The 17,626-nt window shown below is 47.3% G+C and overlaps 1 protein-coding gene across 1 annotated transcript in view; it reads left to right on the plus strand.

Annotated features, from left to right (window-relative positions):
• The first annotated feature begins 765 nt into the window (after positions 1 to 765).
• Positions 766 to 17,626, plus strand: part of SCML4 (Scm polycomb group protein like 4) — a 39,927-nt gene continuing 23,066 nt past the window's right edge. Inside the window, exons 1-4 of the mRNA XM_026036639.1 lie at positions 766 to 951; positions 8,022 to 8,151; positions 10,192 to 10,392; positions 12,088 to 12,282. Of these exons, the coding sequence (XP_025892424.1) occupies positions 796 to 951; positions 8,022 to 8,151; positions 10,192 to 10,392; positions 12,088 to 12,282 (682 nt within the window). The 5' untranslated portion in view covers positions 766 to 795. The remainder of the gene's footprint in view (positions 952 to 8,021; positions 8,152 to 10,191; positions 10,393 to 12,087; positions 12,283 to 17,626) is intronic.

The following is a 17,626-nucleotide window of genomic DNA, read 5'->3' on the forward strand; positions in this document are numbered from 1 at the left end:
AGAAAATGGCCAGGATTCCACTCCATTACCCCTACTCGACTTCATCAGCTGTGTGGAGCTGTGAGGAACCAGCAGTTTGTGATGGAGTAGGTCCCAAAGCCCCCTCGGTGCCCCTGGGAACAGATGCTGCAACCACTGCAGAGAGCTGGTGTTGGGTAGCTCTCTAGTGCGGCTCCCAGTGCACTTCCAAGGTGAGGGAGGCTTTCAGGATTAGACCCATGATTGCAGAATCACTGAATCCTAGAACGGTTCAGGTCTGGAGGGACTGCAACAGGTTGTCTTTTCTGCCCCGCTGTCAAAGCAGGGTTGAAACGGTGAATTTGGAGCAGGTTGGTCCTTGTGGTTGCTCACATAGTCTTGGGCAATGGGAAAAATAGGTATGCACTGGAGACAGAGAAGTGCTAGCTAGAGCAGCCCTCATTGTGCTAAACTGCTCCATGTGGGTTGGAGATGACAACAGAGGGTCCACCTGTAGATACCTGCAATAGAGGCCTCTTCATTTGAGCTACTCCCCTGTACTGTATTTGCAGCCAGCAGAGAGAAATGGCCATGGTGGCTTTTGTCCCTCTTCAGAGAAGCTGCGTGTGGTCAGGAGGATCCCATCCAGAAGTGCGTGTCTGCAGCACATTCACTGCTGCTTTATGAGAGGCACTGCATTTATGAGGTGCTCTGCTTTCAGATGACCCCCTTCCTCAGAAAAATAAAGCACTTTTTCTTCTCTCTTCTGGTTGATTCGTAGCACCTGCACAGATGAGTCACTTGTCATCCCTGCCACCGAGGCTGGACCCCGTGGACATGCAGTCTCCCCGGATCCCAGGGAGGAAACGAGGACGGCCCCCGCTCCACTCGTCTCCCATGAAGATGGCTGTTCACAACCTCTACTCCGCGCCAGCTGGTGCTTTGCCAGGAGTGAAGATCCCAAAGAAGAGAGGGAGAAAACCTGGGTACAAGGTACACATATTTTTACACACTTGTTCCATCTCCTGTTGTGTTTAATTAATTTTGTCCTAGAACTACAGATGAAGCACAAGAATTGAGGTAAAGTTGTGAAAGTGCTTTGTAGAGCAATGCAGCAAAAGGAGAAGCTAAAGCTTCATTTTCATATAAGCTGATAAAAAGAAATAAATATTAAAAACAACTATTAAAATTGTATGATCTTGAGGTGTTTGAAAATCAATCATCTCCTTTTGTGTTTTGTGAGATGTCTGCATATGTTCTGGAAAGTGCTCCCCTTTGATTTTTCACTTACCGCCTTTTTTTCTTCTACTTCACTGGAAAAGATGGGAAATGGAATAAAATGAAAAGAAAAGGATGAATTGGGAAAATGGGGGGAAAAAAAAGGAGAAAGCCAAACCAATTTCCATAAAGAGGTGAGATATTTTAGAAGGTACTGAGATTTATATCACTGAAGGAAAGACCATTTTAATTTTTTGTCTGTTGACTTTGATGGGAAATTGCAACCAGCTGTCCATAATACCTGGGCAAGCAAGAAGGAGTGAAGAAACAAATATCCAATGTCAAAACCGTGATCCTAATGCCACTCTGCACTGCTGGGGGACTGGAGGCAGCCTCAGCACAACAGGAGCAGGGTCAGTGCCTCCCACATCTCCTTGGAGGAGACCTCCTCTGAAGGTGGGAGGACAGTTTGCTCCAGGACCTGGAAAGAGCTGACAGCACTGCTGGTGCAATGGTAAATTTATGTCACAGGGACATTTGCCCAGCAGGAGCTGGACAAAGACCACAAACCTCATTTAATCTAGGCCAGGAGTGTAGATTTGAAAGCCATCACCAGCAGTGAACTGGAACAACTTTCTTAGTGAGGGAAGTGTCATCCTCTCGTTGTCAAGGTAAGTGGTGAAATTCAGCTCCAGCCTGTTGGAAAGGTGAGCCAGGGCACAGCACAGGCCATCATTGCTCCTCAAACCAGGCAAAAAAAGTGATCGTGCTGCTGCAAGGAGGGGAATTTATTAGTGGATTTATTAGAGAATTAATATATTATTATGAATTAATTTATTATGAATTAACTTATTATTAATTTGTATTAGTAGTAAGGAGTTATATGGCATGGTTAATGGTGCTCCATTGTGACTAAAATGCTTTGTCATTCTCTCCATCTATTTCTGTGCCTAGGCAGATGTACAGTACATGTTTGTTACTCCTGGTCTTTGCTTTTCATGGGAAAGTCATAGATACACCGTATGTTTCTCAAAGCTGCCAAATTATTGAATGCTAGAAAAAAAACATTCCTAAGTTTCCAATGTCTAAACAGAAATACAAATATAAAAACTGGTGCACATATAGAGCCTTCCCCAGCCTTCCTTAAATGGGCTCAATCCAGGTATTGCTAAAATCCACATTTTGTTCTCCAGCACTTGGCCTTAGTGACACAACTTGCAGTGCCCTGTCCTCCTGCTCATATCCCAGTTTTCTCTGTGAAAACATACCCAGACAAGCAGCGCTGTGGGGAACAGAAAACCTTTGGCTGCAGGAGTGCCATATCCTTTCCTGGGATAGCCGGGTATGGGGGAGCGCAAGGTGCTGTGCTCAACACCAAATTCCTCGGCTCCTCAGGTCTTGGCTTTGCCTGCAGCCCGTTACTCTTCTCTTTGCCCATCTCTCCTTCTCACCCTCTGCCAGATCTTCTTCATCCTCCACCTTGTCTCTTCTTGTTCCCTGCACACATGGTGGACGTGCTCCCCATAAGCCCTGTACATGAGTAAGGGGCAACTGGAGCAGCAGTGTCTCATTTCTTCTGAAAAAAATTAGCTTCTCCTGAAAAATGTGAGTGATATGAGAGCAGTGGCCAAGCAGAGCCAGCCTGGCAGAAGGCTCGGATATTTCTCATGGGACTACTGCAAAGATTTATAGAGGTAGTGTAAGGTAGGACTGCATGCCCAGGCTAAGACTGGGAGCAATTACTCTAGTATTTTGTAAAGCCTGGGATATGGACATACAAAAGAAATTATTTTTCACTTGATTAAAATGCTGGGACAGAAATATCTGTATAACTTTATTGCAGTTACTTTTCTTTACCAGTAATCTGAATTATTGCCAGTAATGCTGGGTGGCTTGCAGGATCCTCAGATCAAAACCGTTCAAATGCCTTCTAAGCCTGTCATAAAAATACTTTGGAGAGGTGGTGAAAGTGAGTCCCTGAGATGATTAGCGATTTGCTAAATGTCACCGTGAGTTCTTGCATGTAGAGTTTCAGCAGACCCCAGCCCTTCTGCCTCTGCTTGTCTGACCGCTCCCCATTTCTCATTCCTGCATTTTCATTTCATCTCTGATTTGAAAAACAAATATTGAGGTGTTTGACCAGTTCCACCTCAGACTCACTTACCCACCTGTGAAAAAATGCCTTTTGTCTGAAGTCATGATATTTGTATGTAGGAATACAACATTCCCGGCTGGCGGTGGCACCGCCATTGGTGGCAATGAGAGAAGGAGAGAGGAGGGAGTTTGGGCCACCGTGAGAGATGGAGCCTGCTCTAAGTTTCTGCCCTCCTGCAGGCATGGAGCTATTTCTTGGTGAATGAAAACCAGGAGAAAAGGCGTCCTTCCACAAAGGAAGCCTTAAGTTTCTGCCCCTGTCACTTACAATCTGTACCATCCGTGACATCTAGCCTGGTGCTATATGTTTGCATTGCAGCATTTGTACACCGAGGCAAGGTTTCCTGCCACGAGTCCTTGTGTGGACACGGCACACTTGGCTGAAGTGAACTGTTTTCCAGAGAAAAACTATTTCTGAGCACTGTGTCAAAGCATACATTTTTGATGGGTATCTATCTCTAGCGTGATTTAATTAGCTCACTAATTGTATGACTTTTCAGATACTCTGAGACTTAAATGCCTTTTAAAAAATGACTCCCCGCCCAAATGGCAGCCAACCAGATTCTTTATAGCAACCAGAGAGCCGGATTATTACAGAACAGATGGAAAAATACTTCTGAATTTTTAGCAAACTAGGAATAGACAGCCTAGATTTAAAACTATTTTGACTGAGATGTGAATAACAGATGTTTTTATTCACATGCTCTATAGAGCCAGATAAACCATTGCCTGGTTTCACTCATTTTCAAAGCAAGTCTCTGTACCTTCCTAAGGTGCTCATCAACAAATGGCATTTCTTCATGTTTCACACCAGAGTAAAGACCTTTTCCCAGCTATCCTGCTTATTTTTTCACAGCTGTGGTTATGAAATTTAATCAGCTGCTTTTCAAAAAAAAAAAAAAAAAAAAAAATTTATCTGATGTAGCTCTATTTGCCATAAAATCCTACGTTTTCCTAAAATACAGCGCTCCTCCTGACTACCTAAATCTCCTTAGGGAGATGTCTGTGCTGGCAGCCCAGCATGGAGTGAGCAGGGTCGGGTTTACTCCTCTGGCTGTAAATACGGGGCAGCTCTTGGCAGCTGCCTGGCCAGACCTGGTGCCTGGGAAGTGCTGCAGGAAGGTGCCACAGGGGAGCTGAGCCGAGCTTAGCGCGGTATTAGGGATGTATTAGTGGCATTAGAGGAATCAGTGGCGTTAGAGGACATTGCAGAAGTACCCGTGTTAGAGGTTATTGCAGAATTACCCACGTTAGAGGACATTGCAGTGATAGAGGCATCCATGGGGCAGAGCTGACGGGGCTGGTGCTGCAGTGAAGGAGACCACATCCCTCCTCAAGGTGCGAGCCCCAACAGAGCAGCCCAAGGGCAGTTTGTGCCCTGGGCTCCTCCAAGCTGAGCCCTTGAACACACCTGGTGTGCAGGTCCCACTACCTGTGAGATTGCTGTGGCTGGGCTTGGCTCCCACCTTGAAGGCCAGGCCCTCCAATCTGGAACATTTTACATCATGGATCTTCCCTCAAGATCTCCATGCTATGATAACTGCTAGGACTTGGTGCTGACCAAGCTCTTCTGGCTAGAATCAAGTCAATGGCAAGAAAAGTCTGCACTTGCCTGGGTGCAGATGAGGTTTAGTGCTGCCTTTTTGTTCAGCTGTCAAAATCATGCATCAGACTAGCCAGGTTTTCATATCTCTGTGTGTTTCCACTCACTGCTGAAGTGTCTGCAGGTGCCTCTCCGTTCAGCAACAAAAGCTATGGCCAGAACATACTCTTGTCCTCCTGCCTGGTAGGATGCAAGCCCGTGGGGACAGGGTCACCCCATTCTTTTCCCATCAGACTATTTGTCAGGACAAGGGACAAAGAAAATAGAGGAAATATAGGAGCCATAAAGACAAAGATCAACAATGTGTGTGATTTTTAAAAATCACCAGGACATTTCACTTCACAGTCTATCTTGTTTCTTTCCTCTTTGTTTTCATTTACTTTGTGCTAGAAGTTGTCAGAGAACTTCTCAGAGAAAAGAAGGATATTTTGAGAATTTTCTTCCTCCTCTTTCAGGATATACTGCTTTTTTTCAATATGGGATGATAGAAATACCCACTAGATTTTTCCTGGGTCCTTGGTAAGGGTGTGTGAATCATAGAAGCCCCCACATGAGTCTGGTGGTGCCTTCCTCTTCTGCAGCTGCTGCGTACTGAAATACATGTTCAGGAGGCATCACTGACACATCAGCCCAAGTCTTTGTTGCACCTAATGTGCTGGGACCTCACTGAAGTAGGCAGATTTATTTTTCTTCCCTAAATCCCTGATCAGCATTCCCTCATCTCTTTTCCAGGGTAGAAGATCCATAAGACTGGATGAGCGGGAGCATATCTCATCTTAAGCTAACCATTGCCTTCCTTTGTGCCACTGTGCACATTAAAAACTGATGACATTTGACATCCAAAAGCTGTTTTGAAGGCTGTACTGTCAAGGTGGCCCATAGTACGCTGACAGACTGTCTCTGACTCCTTCTCCCTCTCTCTCTCCTTTCCTGCTTTTTCCACTTTTCTGTGAACGTGTGCTCTGTTGCCGAGCTCTCAGTCAGTCAGTTGCTTCATTCAGTTGACTTTTTGATAGAGAAGAAGCAGTCCAAGACATCTTTAAATTAAATACTTGGGAGATTTGCACCTAGTGATGTTCAGTGACTACTGAGGGCTTCAGTGTCCAGATTTCAGCAGTGTTCCTTACTGTACTGCCTTCTGTAATCAGGCGTTGTTTTATTTTGATCTAATGAAGGAGTATTCCCTGTTACTCCTAATAAAAACAGCATTTAGCTGTAACCAGAAGCAGCAGAGCACATACTGATGCAATTAAATTTGCAGTGAACTGTTCCCTGAAACAGCAAATTGCCAAGAAGGGGCTTGGGCGCTGCAGCGTTTACGCAAGTCTTGCCCTGTGCTTATTTGCTCTTCCACGCCAGCCCAGCTGTGCCTCCAAGGGCCCAGAAAAGGAGGCAGGCAGGGTCGGCAGGGGCTGGCAAACCTGCACTGCCCTCGGCCAAATGTGCCCGCTGGGCAGCATTCTCAGGTGCTCGCAGCCTCTGCCCAAGCACGTGTATTTTCACACAGCCTTGCGTCGCATGGCTGCAGCTGCTTGGCCTGAGCACCGCCTGGGTTTTGGATCCTTTCAATTTTTGGTCTTTCTTGCTGCAAAATGTAGTACCCCGAGTAGCAATGAGCAGTGCAGCATCACTGCTGCCTTCTGAAGAAGCAAACAAGCTGAGCTGCTTCCCCAGGTGTTGGTACAAAGTATTTCAGCCCCTTCATTCTGCCTTATGAGCTGGAACAATTCAGGAACCACCTATTTCTTGCACCCACTAGGGTGGTAAAATCCATTGCTTATCTCAGACACACTACCAAAGGTTTGCTCTATTCAGGCTTTTAGTCCCAACCAGAATAATGGCAGGGGTGAGAGGCAGTTTGCTTGTGGCTCAGCGGACGGGAAGCTATCCTGAATCCCTGTCCAAATACCGGGGGAATCAGAGCCTTCATCCAGGAGCTGCCTGAGCCTGAGCTGCCCATTCCCCATGGAGGTGAAAGGGCCTGAGGAGGCTGAATGTGACAATTATTTGAAACATAACTGAAAACCACTGCATGACACAAATCATCATCCAAAAAGCCATATCTTGCTCAAGGTTTGGGTTTCTAGATAATGATCTAGATTCTTTTCTATCGAGATATGATCTCTATGTTATTCCCGGCCTGGGTGCAAGCTCTGGGAGAAGCGATGCTCTCTGTTAGTTCAGCAGGCCTAATAATTTGTTCTTGTTCTCAGACTCGTCACTTGTGGCATTTTACATTCGGCCACTGAAAAACAACAGCAAAAATATCACTTGCCAGCAGAATGGCTTGGTGTGGAATATATAAATATGTAAGATATTCTCTCGTGTGCCTGACTCTGCTTTCGTCTCGCTTCCTTTTGTAACAAAAGGAAAAATGAGGGTGATGCTTCCAGGTCTCACACATCACGGCAGCCCTTTATAGTCGTGAGGAACACAACATCGTTTACTGGAGACAGTGCCAGATATTGGCAGCGTAAAAACCTAGTAGTGTTGCATGGTAAATCCTCATCCTGTTTCATTTCTCTAGCCCGCACTGCGAGCCACTAGCACTGCAGTGTGCAACGGTGCAGCAGTTTGTATTTACTGCCCTGTAATCACAGCCTATCGACCAGGGTCTGAGTTGAGCCCTTGCCTTACTCGCATGGGTGGCAGCCCAAAGGAGCCCTGTGGTGTCATTGGAGTTGTGTGAGATTTACACCTTTGCACCCAGGAGCAGAATTCTCCCCTAAATTATGGGGTAGTTAAAGATCTGGAGTTTCCCCCTGCAAAATTATTTACACCAGCACGAGATGCTGTAAAATGCCACTGCCTTGATTTGTTAGTGTTTTACACCCAATTTGCTCACGTGTAAATAACTACCCAGTGGGTGGCATAATATTTGCATTCGGTACCTCAGAGTGTTGCTTGCTGCTGCAAATCACTGCCAGCCTCCAGTCCCTGTCCAGGAAGGAGATGCCTGCCCTGGAAGGAAGCGGTGCAAGAGCAGGTAGCCAGTGAGCAGGAACTCACTGTGGTGAGTGATGCACATGGAGCAGCACAGAGACACCTTGCCTAGAGCCTCCTCACCCAAGCTGGTTGTTTCTTGCAGCTGAAGTCTCGTGTGCTGATGCCACCGCTAGCAATCTCTCCTCCGAGGAGCACGCCGGAGCCCGACATTAGCTCAATCCCGCAGGACGCAGCTACGATACCCACCACGGCCGCCCCGCAAGCTCTCACAGGTACCTATAGGCTCACCTATGTACTCCTTGGCCAAGGGCAAGCAGGTGCTGGGTATGTGGTATACACAGATATGAGCTGCCACAGCTCACTTTGGGACAAACAATGCAATTGGGATGGATGGCCAGGCACACAGAGTGGAGATGTTCTGCAAGACCCCGTGCCTTGGTAGCACACGTTGGGATAGGCTCAAGTTTAGGAGAGACCACAGATGCATTTCTCTTGAACTATGGACAGCAGCATATCCCAGATAACTACCTCACACTCATGCTGCAAAGGGTGTAGGGATGGCCAGACTGAATGCTGGTGTCAATGAGAAGTGGGGGACCAATAGTTAGGCTGTAGCCAGGGTTAACAGCACTTAGAATCCAATGACTTGTAGCAGTAGGAGACCTGATCACTCAATCTGCCTTTAGGGAAGAGTATACCAGAAGGAATGCAGGCTGATGGGGTTAAACTGATGTAAATGAGAAGAATATCAGCCAAAAAAAATCCCAAGGAATTTGATTTACCCTGAAATTTCAGCACAGAAATAGATTCAGTAACATTAAGAACCAAAGTAACATATAAAGCCCATTATTCCTCAGCCGAGATGCACAGAGGTGAAGTTTTCCATCTGCTCTGGTAGCAAAACAATACTGAACGTAGCGACAATAATAACATATCCTGTTCTCATTTATCCCTCCGCACCAAAGGACAGCAAGCCGCTTGGGAAACATTAACCAAGCAGCCCTTCCCAGCGACGCAGCTCCCTCCGTTTCGGGAGGGGAGCACCAGGACAAGGCCCATCTGAGGGGCTGTGCAGAAGCCCCATTCTGCAAATTTGGCTGCGTTTTTCCAGGAAAGCTGCACCCTGACAGCTCCTTGCAATCCATGCTTGCTGCTGCTGCCGTTTTTTGCTAGCTTATCCTTTTGTTTGTTTGGCACTTTGAAGGTGTAAAGTGCTATGTAATGATAAGTGTGATTGCTATTATGCTCCTATTTACCCAGGATATACTGCTTGGGCCCCTTCTGCTGCTCAGGAGGAGATGTGGTAGCAGCGTGTGCTGTGACATCCACACTAGATTTTCATTATGGTGATGCAAACTGTAAATTATTTCCAACTTTACACAGCTGTCATCTTGTCCTCCACGCTGCTTTATGTTTTTTGTCACATATCTGATTTCTGTCAGCGGATAATGTTATATTGTCTGGGAGATGACAGCTTGAGCACACTCAGCCAGCTATTGTAATATGTCTCACTTTAGCCTGACTTTAGGCTTTGTCTTAGTCACCCTTAGTTACCACAGCATTATCTCCACTTCCTCCGAGATGGATCTAGCCTCAGCTGAGCTTAAAATGAGTTCGTGGTAGCGAGATGTGACCGCTGAGGTGTGTCTTGGTCCAAGAGCATCCTTAGAGAGGAAGCATGGGACGTGGAGGGGCCCAAAAGTCCCAGGAGTTCTGTTTTTATTTTATTTTATTTTATTTTATTTTATTTTATTTTATTTTATTTTATTTTATTTTATTTTATTTTATTTTATTTTATTTTATTTTATTTTATTTTATTTTATTTTATTTTATTTTATTTTATTTTATTTTATTTTATTTTATTTTATTTTCCCTCTGGCCTCACACAGCATATCTCAGCGCACCGCTATCACCCTACAGAAACTGCAGCCGTGACACGGTGGGAAGCAGTGAGGAACCACCGTCTCCTACACTGCCGCTCAGAGCACTGCTTTCCAAAGCAGGAGGCTCAAGGAATAGGTCTAAAAGCACATATGAAAATATCCCAGGTTGGAATTTTTGAAGTCTGTTGCCTGCTCGCTCCTGCTGGCTTCTGTCCTGTGCTCCCTGGGCACATGCGTTGGTCACCAGCTGCATGCACGGAGGGAGCCTGCAAGAGCGTGACTGTGCTGCGCTCTTGCAAGTGGCCATGATGCTAGCCCACAAAAGAGTAAAAAAGCACACAAAACAAACAGCAACGTACAAAGGTAGCATGGGCTGGGCTGCTCGGAGGGCCCCCACGTAATAACCTTGCCGGGCTTTTGTGTCCACAGTCTCCGTTTACGTCAACAAGCAGGCTAACGTGGGGCCGTACCTTGACAGGAGGAAGGTGCAGCAGCTCCCCGAGCGCTTGGGGCCCGCGCGGCCCGCGGCCGTGCTGCAGCACGCCGTGCAGGCCTGCATCGACTGCGCGCTCCAGCAGAAGGCCGTCTTCGCCCTCCTCAAGCAGGGCTACGGAGCCGAGGCGGTGTCAGGTAAAGCGCTGGGAACGCTCGCCGGGCCACCAGAACGCTCTGCTCCTCTTGACGTGGCTGTGTTACAGCTCCAGCAAAGCCGAGTCCGGTCTGCTCCCCTGTCCTCTTTCCACCCCAGTGCTGCCGGGACCCTCTTGGAAAGGGCAGACGGAAAAATGGTAAACAGAGGTGGAGGAGATAAAGCACAGGGGGAATTCCTAGGAGCTCCTCATGGAAGGACCTTCCTTGCAGATTCAAGAGGAGCGTGTGTCCCATGTCCCATGCTGGGATCTCTTGTGTCTCTCATGTCCCATGCTGGGATCTCCAGACCTGTCTCTCAGAGTGAATGCAAACCTGTCTGTTTTTTCTTAATCACAGCCAGAGCTTTACTTCACAACACATTTTTAGCAAGGGGGAAATGCAAAAGAAATGAATGGGAATACAGGCACCATGCTCTCTGATGAACTTCCATGGATGAGGTGGACACCAATACAGAGCCAAGCACTGCAAGTCCACTCAGTTCTGCAGGGACCACATGAGTTTGCAGTGCTCTGGGACCCTCTTGGGAGGGAGTCCAAGCTCTGGCCTGCCGTGCAGCTTATAAACAAGCTAGATAGAGTGATAAGAGTGCAGGCCCTCATTTTGTTAGACTGCAATAGCCGGTTGCTCTCAGGTCTTCTCTGCTCTGTGCAGATGCTGCATTAGTGACAGTCCTGGGTGCAAGCATCATCCCACGGCACCACACAGCAAAGGGGGTGGTTCTCAGGGCCTGACCACTGCAGTGAGAGCTGGAAGGGGAAATTTGGTGTTCCCTGAGCACTCCTGTGAGCCACCTGTGCACCTGGTTGACTGTGGATCCACCTCTCCTGAGCATGAGTTACCAGAACGGTGGATGCCCTTCCATAACTGGTTTCACTAAGACTGAGTATCCTGGAAGTGACACTCTCCTGCAGTCCCTCCTGGAGATGCCATGTCTGATGTCTCCTGGAAATACATTTACCTATTCATCCCCTTGCCATCTTGGTGCCTCATGAGTATCTTCTGAGTGTGTCTTTCTCCCCCCATTCTCTCCTCCCTTGACCCACCTTTTGTACAAAATCACTTCCAGCTTGACAAAAGATTTCTCACGCTTTACTGAATTCCAAATAGGGATTACAATGACAACTACCACCCTTTCCTTGCCTACAAATGCAATTATCTCAGCAAATAAAGACCCCCGGTTAGTCTGGCAGACCTCTCTCAGGTAAAACCCCGGTGCCTTTTATTCCGTTCGCAGTCATGTCTTTCATTCTCCTCTAGCAATTTTCTTTTAACACCTTGGGCCCTGTCGAAGCCAGCCTAATCGCCTGTCATTGGCAGGACGTTTTCTTTCCCCTTCCTCAGACGAGGACATTGTAATTGCTTTCCTCCCACCATGCTGCACACTTTTCAGCTGAGTGCGCGTATTAGAAATCCTTGCACCGCTGGCTGTGCCAATCTGCATCTTTCAGCGTTTCCCGGAAGGGTGATCTGGGTCACACAAACTCAGCTCCCCGAGCTCCTTCAGCTTGTTCCTATCTCAGGGGAGTGGGGGGGAGTAATTATGTGAAATACTTTAAGGCACGCAAACGAACGTTTGCGTTTTAACTCCTTTTCCCTGCTCTCCAAAGACACCCATCCCATTCCTCCTCCTGCCGTGCACTCCTGGATGCTCACCTGCTCTTGCTTGCTCTCCAGTTTCAGCTTCCTTTGAGGGGAAGCAGCATCTCCTGAGCCTGCTGGTGGTGAACAGCATTGGGTACGTCCTGCGCTTCCTGAAGAAGCTCTGCCGCAGCCTCTTGTGCGACAACCTCTTCAGCAACCAGCCTTTCCAGCCATACAGCACCGTGCCCGAAAGCCCGGAGGGGTATGAGAACGGACGCATGGAGGCAGGTAGGCGGCCTCATCAACTTGGGCTCAAGACTTAATACAGCTAAAAAGGATGTATGTATTATTTTGGTCTTGGGTATACTGTGTATCCTAGGGAGTATTTTTCCTTCATGGCTGTTAAAGAAGGTTTCATCTGAGATCCGCTGTGTTGAGGAGCCACTGTGCTATAGTAATTTTTTTTAATGATATAATATGTCTTTGTTTATTTTACTTTTTCTTGCTAAGCAAACGGGCTTGTGTGATCATGTTGTCCAACTTTCCATCAGTACTTGCCATAACTTTGGGCCTGTTTAACCATACATGACCATTGCAGAAGTCTCTAAGAGATTATGTTCCTGAAAATTTCAGAGAGGCAGGTTGGCAGAGGGAGAATTGTTGTCTCTGTCCAGCTCAACTGCTATATTAGGGAGTTGAGTTGGCTTCCATTAGACATTGTTGGCTCCCTAGACATTAGCTCCCATTTCAGACACATGCCTGGGTTTCCTTCTTGTGGAGCGGGGCAACCCATGCTGAAACACCCAGTGCAGGGCCACATCTGCAGTGGGAGGCTCTGAGGCGAAGCATGCAAATTTAGAAAGGCTTGCCTGGAACTGGGTCTGGGAGCAGCACCCCACTGAAAGATGCAAAATCAACCTCCATCTCCATCAATCAACCTGAACCTCCATCTCACCTGCAGTCCTTCCGCTGACTTAAATTATTTTGCCTTCTATTACCAAGAATGTTGGGTTTGAGGGGGAACACTCTCTCTCTGATGCTTGCATACAACCCCCATGCAGTTTAATGGCAGTTACATGCTGGCAGCTGAGAAGAGGTTCGAGTGTCCACAGTTGTGATCTGCAGATCAGTTGTGTACCAGGAGGAACTTAAGGGTGTGCTTTATACACCAAAGCCACGAGTGAGTTGCAGGGACTTGCAGTGGTGGGCTTTGTGGAGGAAAAATGACCTCCTCAGGACCATGCTGGGATAGGTGTCAGCTCACCAAGGAGGCAAGTGGCAACGAGTTATGGGGATTTCACCTTCACATACACATGAGGCCCAAAACTGAGCTCGCCATTTCAGCTGACGTATGGTCCTCATCAGAGAGAGAAGGAGGCATCTCTGGAGGAAAGACCAGAGGTGGTCCGTGTCACTCTCTGCAGACTGCAGGCTGAGGCAGACTGGCTGCTTGCTCAGCCCTCTTCCTCGGTGTCTGCTTCCTTGTGGTTTGGACCCATCCATGTGCCAGGCAACAGGCACTGGCGTCTGCTCCTGCCTCGTGTGCGGTCACGTCAGCCCTGGCACTCGCTCTGCAGCACAAGAGACTCTCAGAGAGCAGTGCAACCTGTTGCACTGTTTGCAGAGACTATCAGCTTCACAGGGATCACTTCCAGATCTTCAAGACTGAGCAACTCACCAAAAGCACCCTTACCCCACCACCATGCTCATAAAGGAGACAAGAGGAACAGCTGGTGAGCTGGTGTACTCTAATCCTGCTCTAGAAGTCGCTGGTTATAAATTGTTTTGTTTTGCACTGATTTTTTCTTTAGCAATTTAGAGGTTTCCTTTTTTCCTATTGAAAAAGCTTCCTGACACGTTCAAGTTTCTGGAGTGCTGAGTGTTAAATCCTGCCAAAATATACAGTTCCCATAGCAGCTTGTGCCAGGCTGGGTGCTAGTCTTGCTTGGTGTCTTAACATGAGGTAGGGATGGGGAGCTTTCATCAGGAAGGGGCAGGCTGGTTACAAGCTGTAGGGCATTTTGCACTGCACTCCCCGATATCGCTTTGGTACAAGGAGTTAGTGTAATTTGGGCAGCCTGCAAGATTGCTGCCCAGCTGCAGAGCAGACCCAAAGGCAGTTAGGGAGGAGTTAGATCCACCATGTAAAGTGGGATCCCCATGTGTCATAGGGAATTTTGGAGGGAGGAAAATCCTACCTCTCCCACACTGAGCCCATGTCAGCTCAGAACCAATCTGCCCATGGCTGGGCTGTGCCTGGACTGGCCTCCAGCCCTTCATGTGGCTCCATGGGTTAACTACAGCTCAGGGTGCACTTATGGTGAGTGCTGCATTCCTGAGTCCCTTTCCCATCTCCATGGGAGCCTGGGCTTCTCTGCAGCAGGTCACACAGGCAGAGGCAGGCACAGCACAGCCGGCAGCTTCCCTGTGGCCATGGTAGTAAGCAGGACCCTGGGAGTTCTTCACACAGGTGGGTTTGGGAGACCCACTGGGTCTGGATGGGTTCCATGGACAGGGCGGTGCCAGAATGAAGAACCACAGGAAACTGGGCAAAGCCGCTGGATTTCTGCTTGTTGCTCTTCTCCAGCTTGTAATGGAGATGTTCTTTCTTTCAAAATCATGTGCCTGTCACCCCCCGTGTACCAATGAATTTAATACATGTATTGACTTCAGCGCAGTTACTCTTGATTTACATTGGCAGAAGGGAAGGGAGAAGCCGGCACCGTGTCCAGTCATATTAATCCACTTACACCACTCAGGAGGCACCTTTTAACCTTGCCCTGAAGCACATGCCCCAAAGCCATAACTCACCTATGCTCACAGTAAACTGCCAAATGCTAATTGCTACATAAGGGCCAGCTGGGATTTGTTGATATATGCATATATCTCTTAGAGGGATGTTTTATATGTCTAAGAACGATGCACTCACCAAGCTGCATGAAGCCATGGCCTCTGCAACTACTATAGTTGAGGACGTGTTGCCCTCTGGTGCTCTGTGTGCTCAGCTAATACATGCTGCAATTCAGCAGCCATACGTGTGGTGTTAGTGTCCTTCTCTGCCCCTCTCCTAAGGGCAGTGACTGCATGGACTTGTCATGTCTTGGAGCATCTGAGGGGGCTTTTTGGCTTGCGAGAGCAATGGTGGGGAGCAGCTGCGGGAGGACTCTGAGGACTTTGCCCCTGGAGATGCCTGGCTTCTTGCCTGAGCTTCAGTGATGCCTGAGATGCCACCTGGCACAAGCATTGAGCTTGACAAGCATCTACTTTGTCCTGAGGGTTGACGTTTTCCTTGCTCTTTCTGTCCTAAACATTGAGTTTTGGCTCTGTTGTGTTGTTAGGCAATTGCTGTGCTCCACACAGAGAGCACAGCTGTATTTATGTGGTAGTTGCAATCTTCTGCTTTGCCCAGGGACTCAAGTGGCCACCATCTATCCTGGTCCTCCACAGTGGGGAAGATGAAAGGTCTATGAAGAAGTCCCTGCCTAGCCTTGCTCCTCTCCCCAACGCCAAGTCAAATGTATGTTGGAGAAAACTATTGTGTATTTAGATACTATATGGTGTCCCCTACCTCTGCCTGCAGCAGAAAGTACTGCTTCTGCCAGTGGCTGTAGGTATAGAGCAGAAGCATAGCAGGAGAGGGAGACACTCTGTGCGACAGCAGTGCTTTCAATAAGCACTTGAAAAGCTTGTAAGAGAAGGGTCATAGCAATGTACTTTTTCAGTGTGTGACTAGTAGGTGAGACATCAGGCTGGGATCCAGGAGCTGGATTTTGTCGGAGACCTTCCCACTGATTGCATGAGCAAGTTACCCTTCCCTGCTGTGCCTTCCTTTCAGCATCCGCCCGATGAGGACAATGATTTTTTCCTCAAATTGCACAAATTCCACAAGTCCTTCCGAAACTGTTCCAGGAAAAAAGAACAACATGATAGGAAAGTACATATTATTAGGATCAATATTTTCAGCTCAAAGCACCAAATAAATGACGGCTCAGAAATTTCAAGCCCTAGGAGGGCAAGAAAAATGTTGTGTTTCCCCTTCCTAGTGCTGTGACTTGTTTAATCTTGTCTTGTTGCATGCGATGAAGAACAGCACTTTTGGCTTCAGAGCACACTCAGAATAAATGGCTTTTATGGCTATCAATAGCTTGAACTCTCTTCAGCGTTTAATTACCTGCAAAGGCCATTTATTGCCTCATATATTCCCCTACCATGAACATTATCCCTTAAACAATAAATAAAATATTAAGGTCACACTTAAGGAGGGAGCAGAGGAACTGCACGAGCCATTCAGCCACAGCCAAGTCTAATATAAAATGTTTGTCTCGTCTCTGGGGTAGTCGAATTGACTGCAGAGCTTGCAGTGGGGTGGGATGGCTGCAGGCATTTCTTCCTTCCTTGTATCTGGGAAGGTTGTCCCACCTCAAGGACACCCCACTCTGAGGTGCCACCAGCAGCAGAGGTGCAGCTCCATTCCCAGGACTGGGTCCCTGAGATGAGGTATCAAAAGTGGTAGCTCTGCAGCACAGCAAAAGGAGATGGAAATCCAGCTGGAGCTGCATATTACCTCATCACTCATAAATGCCAGGAAGCACTCAGGATGGTGGGACAGAAAGTGAAATCAAGAGGGTAAATTAAAAGAGGAAGTCAGGCAGTGCTCCTTGCAGTGAGATCTGTTAAGATGTGGAATGGTTTCTCAAAAGTGGTAGTAGAGGGTCTACTATTTGGATCTTTAAATCTAGACCAACAGAAATAGTAATGAAAACTTGCCCTGGCAAGACAAAAAATAAGAAATATGTGGGATAGCTAAAGTTCACCTTGGGATAGTTGAAGTTCAACTATGGTTTAATTTGCCTGAGCCCCATAAAACTGACAGAAATGGATATATTGGTCTTTCTGATCTTCAAACTGTATGATAAATGTTTGCTAGACCCCAGGTGAAGAGGGAGAAATCACTTATGAAAAGTTCCTCTTTAAAGTCAAGTGGTTAAACACCCTCCTCTGGGCAACAAATGCAGCAAAGGCCAAATGCTCTTCTTTATTCAACCTGTGATACTTCAGGAGTGATGGCTTGTGCAGAGCAGGGCCAGCATGGGACCAGCTATCCACAGGGAGCATGCAGAGGTGCCTGGCTCTGTGCATCACCTGCTTGTGACTCTGTTTTAGCTCAACAGGTTTGCAAAGACCTTTCCTGTGTGGTTATCTGAATCCTTTAAAAGGAGTCTAAAGTTAGGAGTTAGTAGTCATCCAGTTAAAACGGTTTGAATGAAAGATTGAACATGAATTTCCATTCCCAAACTTGTTCCTAGGATGTTGATACAAATATATCTGTCAGAGATATACAAATATCTCTGACCAAAGCAGGTGTCTTTCAAGCAGTCGAATAAACAGATGATAAATTTACCACTTGTCCAAGTGCAAAGTATCCTAGCCAGTATGACCCACCAGGCTTTTCACAGGGGAAAACACATGATCCTGAAGACCCTGATGTTGCACCAGTTCATGCCATGTTAGATAATGTTGCTAGTGTGAGCTACGTGCTATGTGTCACTATCTGCTTTGGGAACCCATGAAATCCACAGGCAATTAAATACATAATTCCTCGCTTCAGGGTTGCAGTTGCACCCAAAGTAAT

This window comes from Nothoprocta perdicaria, unplaced genomic scaffold, assembly GCF_003342845.1.
Source record: "Nothoprocta perdicaria isolate Ctin4 unplaced genomic scaffold, notPer1 scaffold_182, whole genome shotgun sequence".
In the NCBI taxonomy this organism is placed as follows: Eukaryota; Metazoa; Chordata; class Aves; order Tinamiformes; family Tinamidae; genus Nothoprocta; species Nothoprocta perdicaria.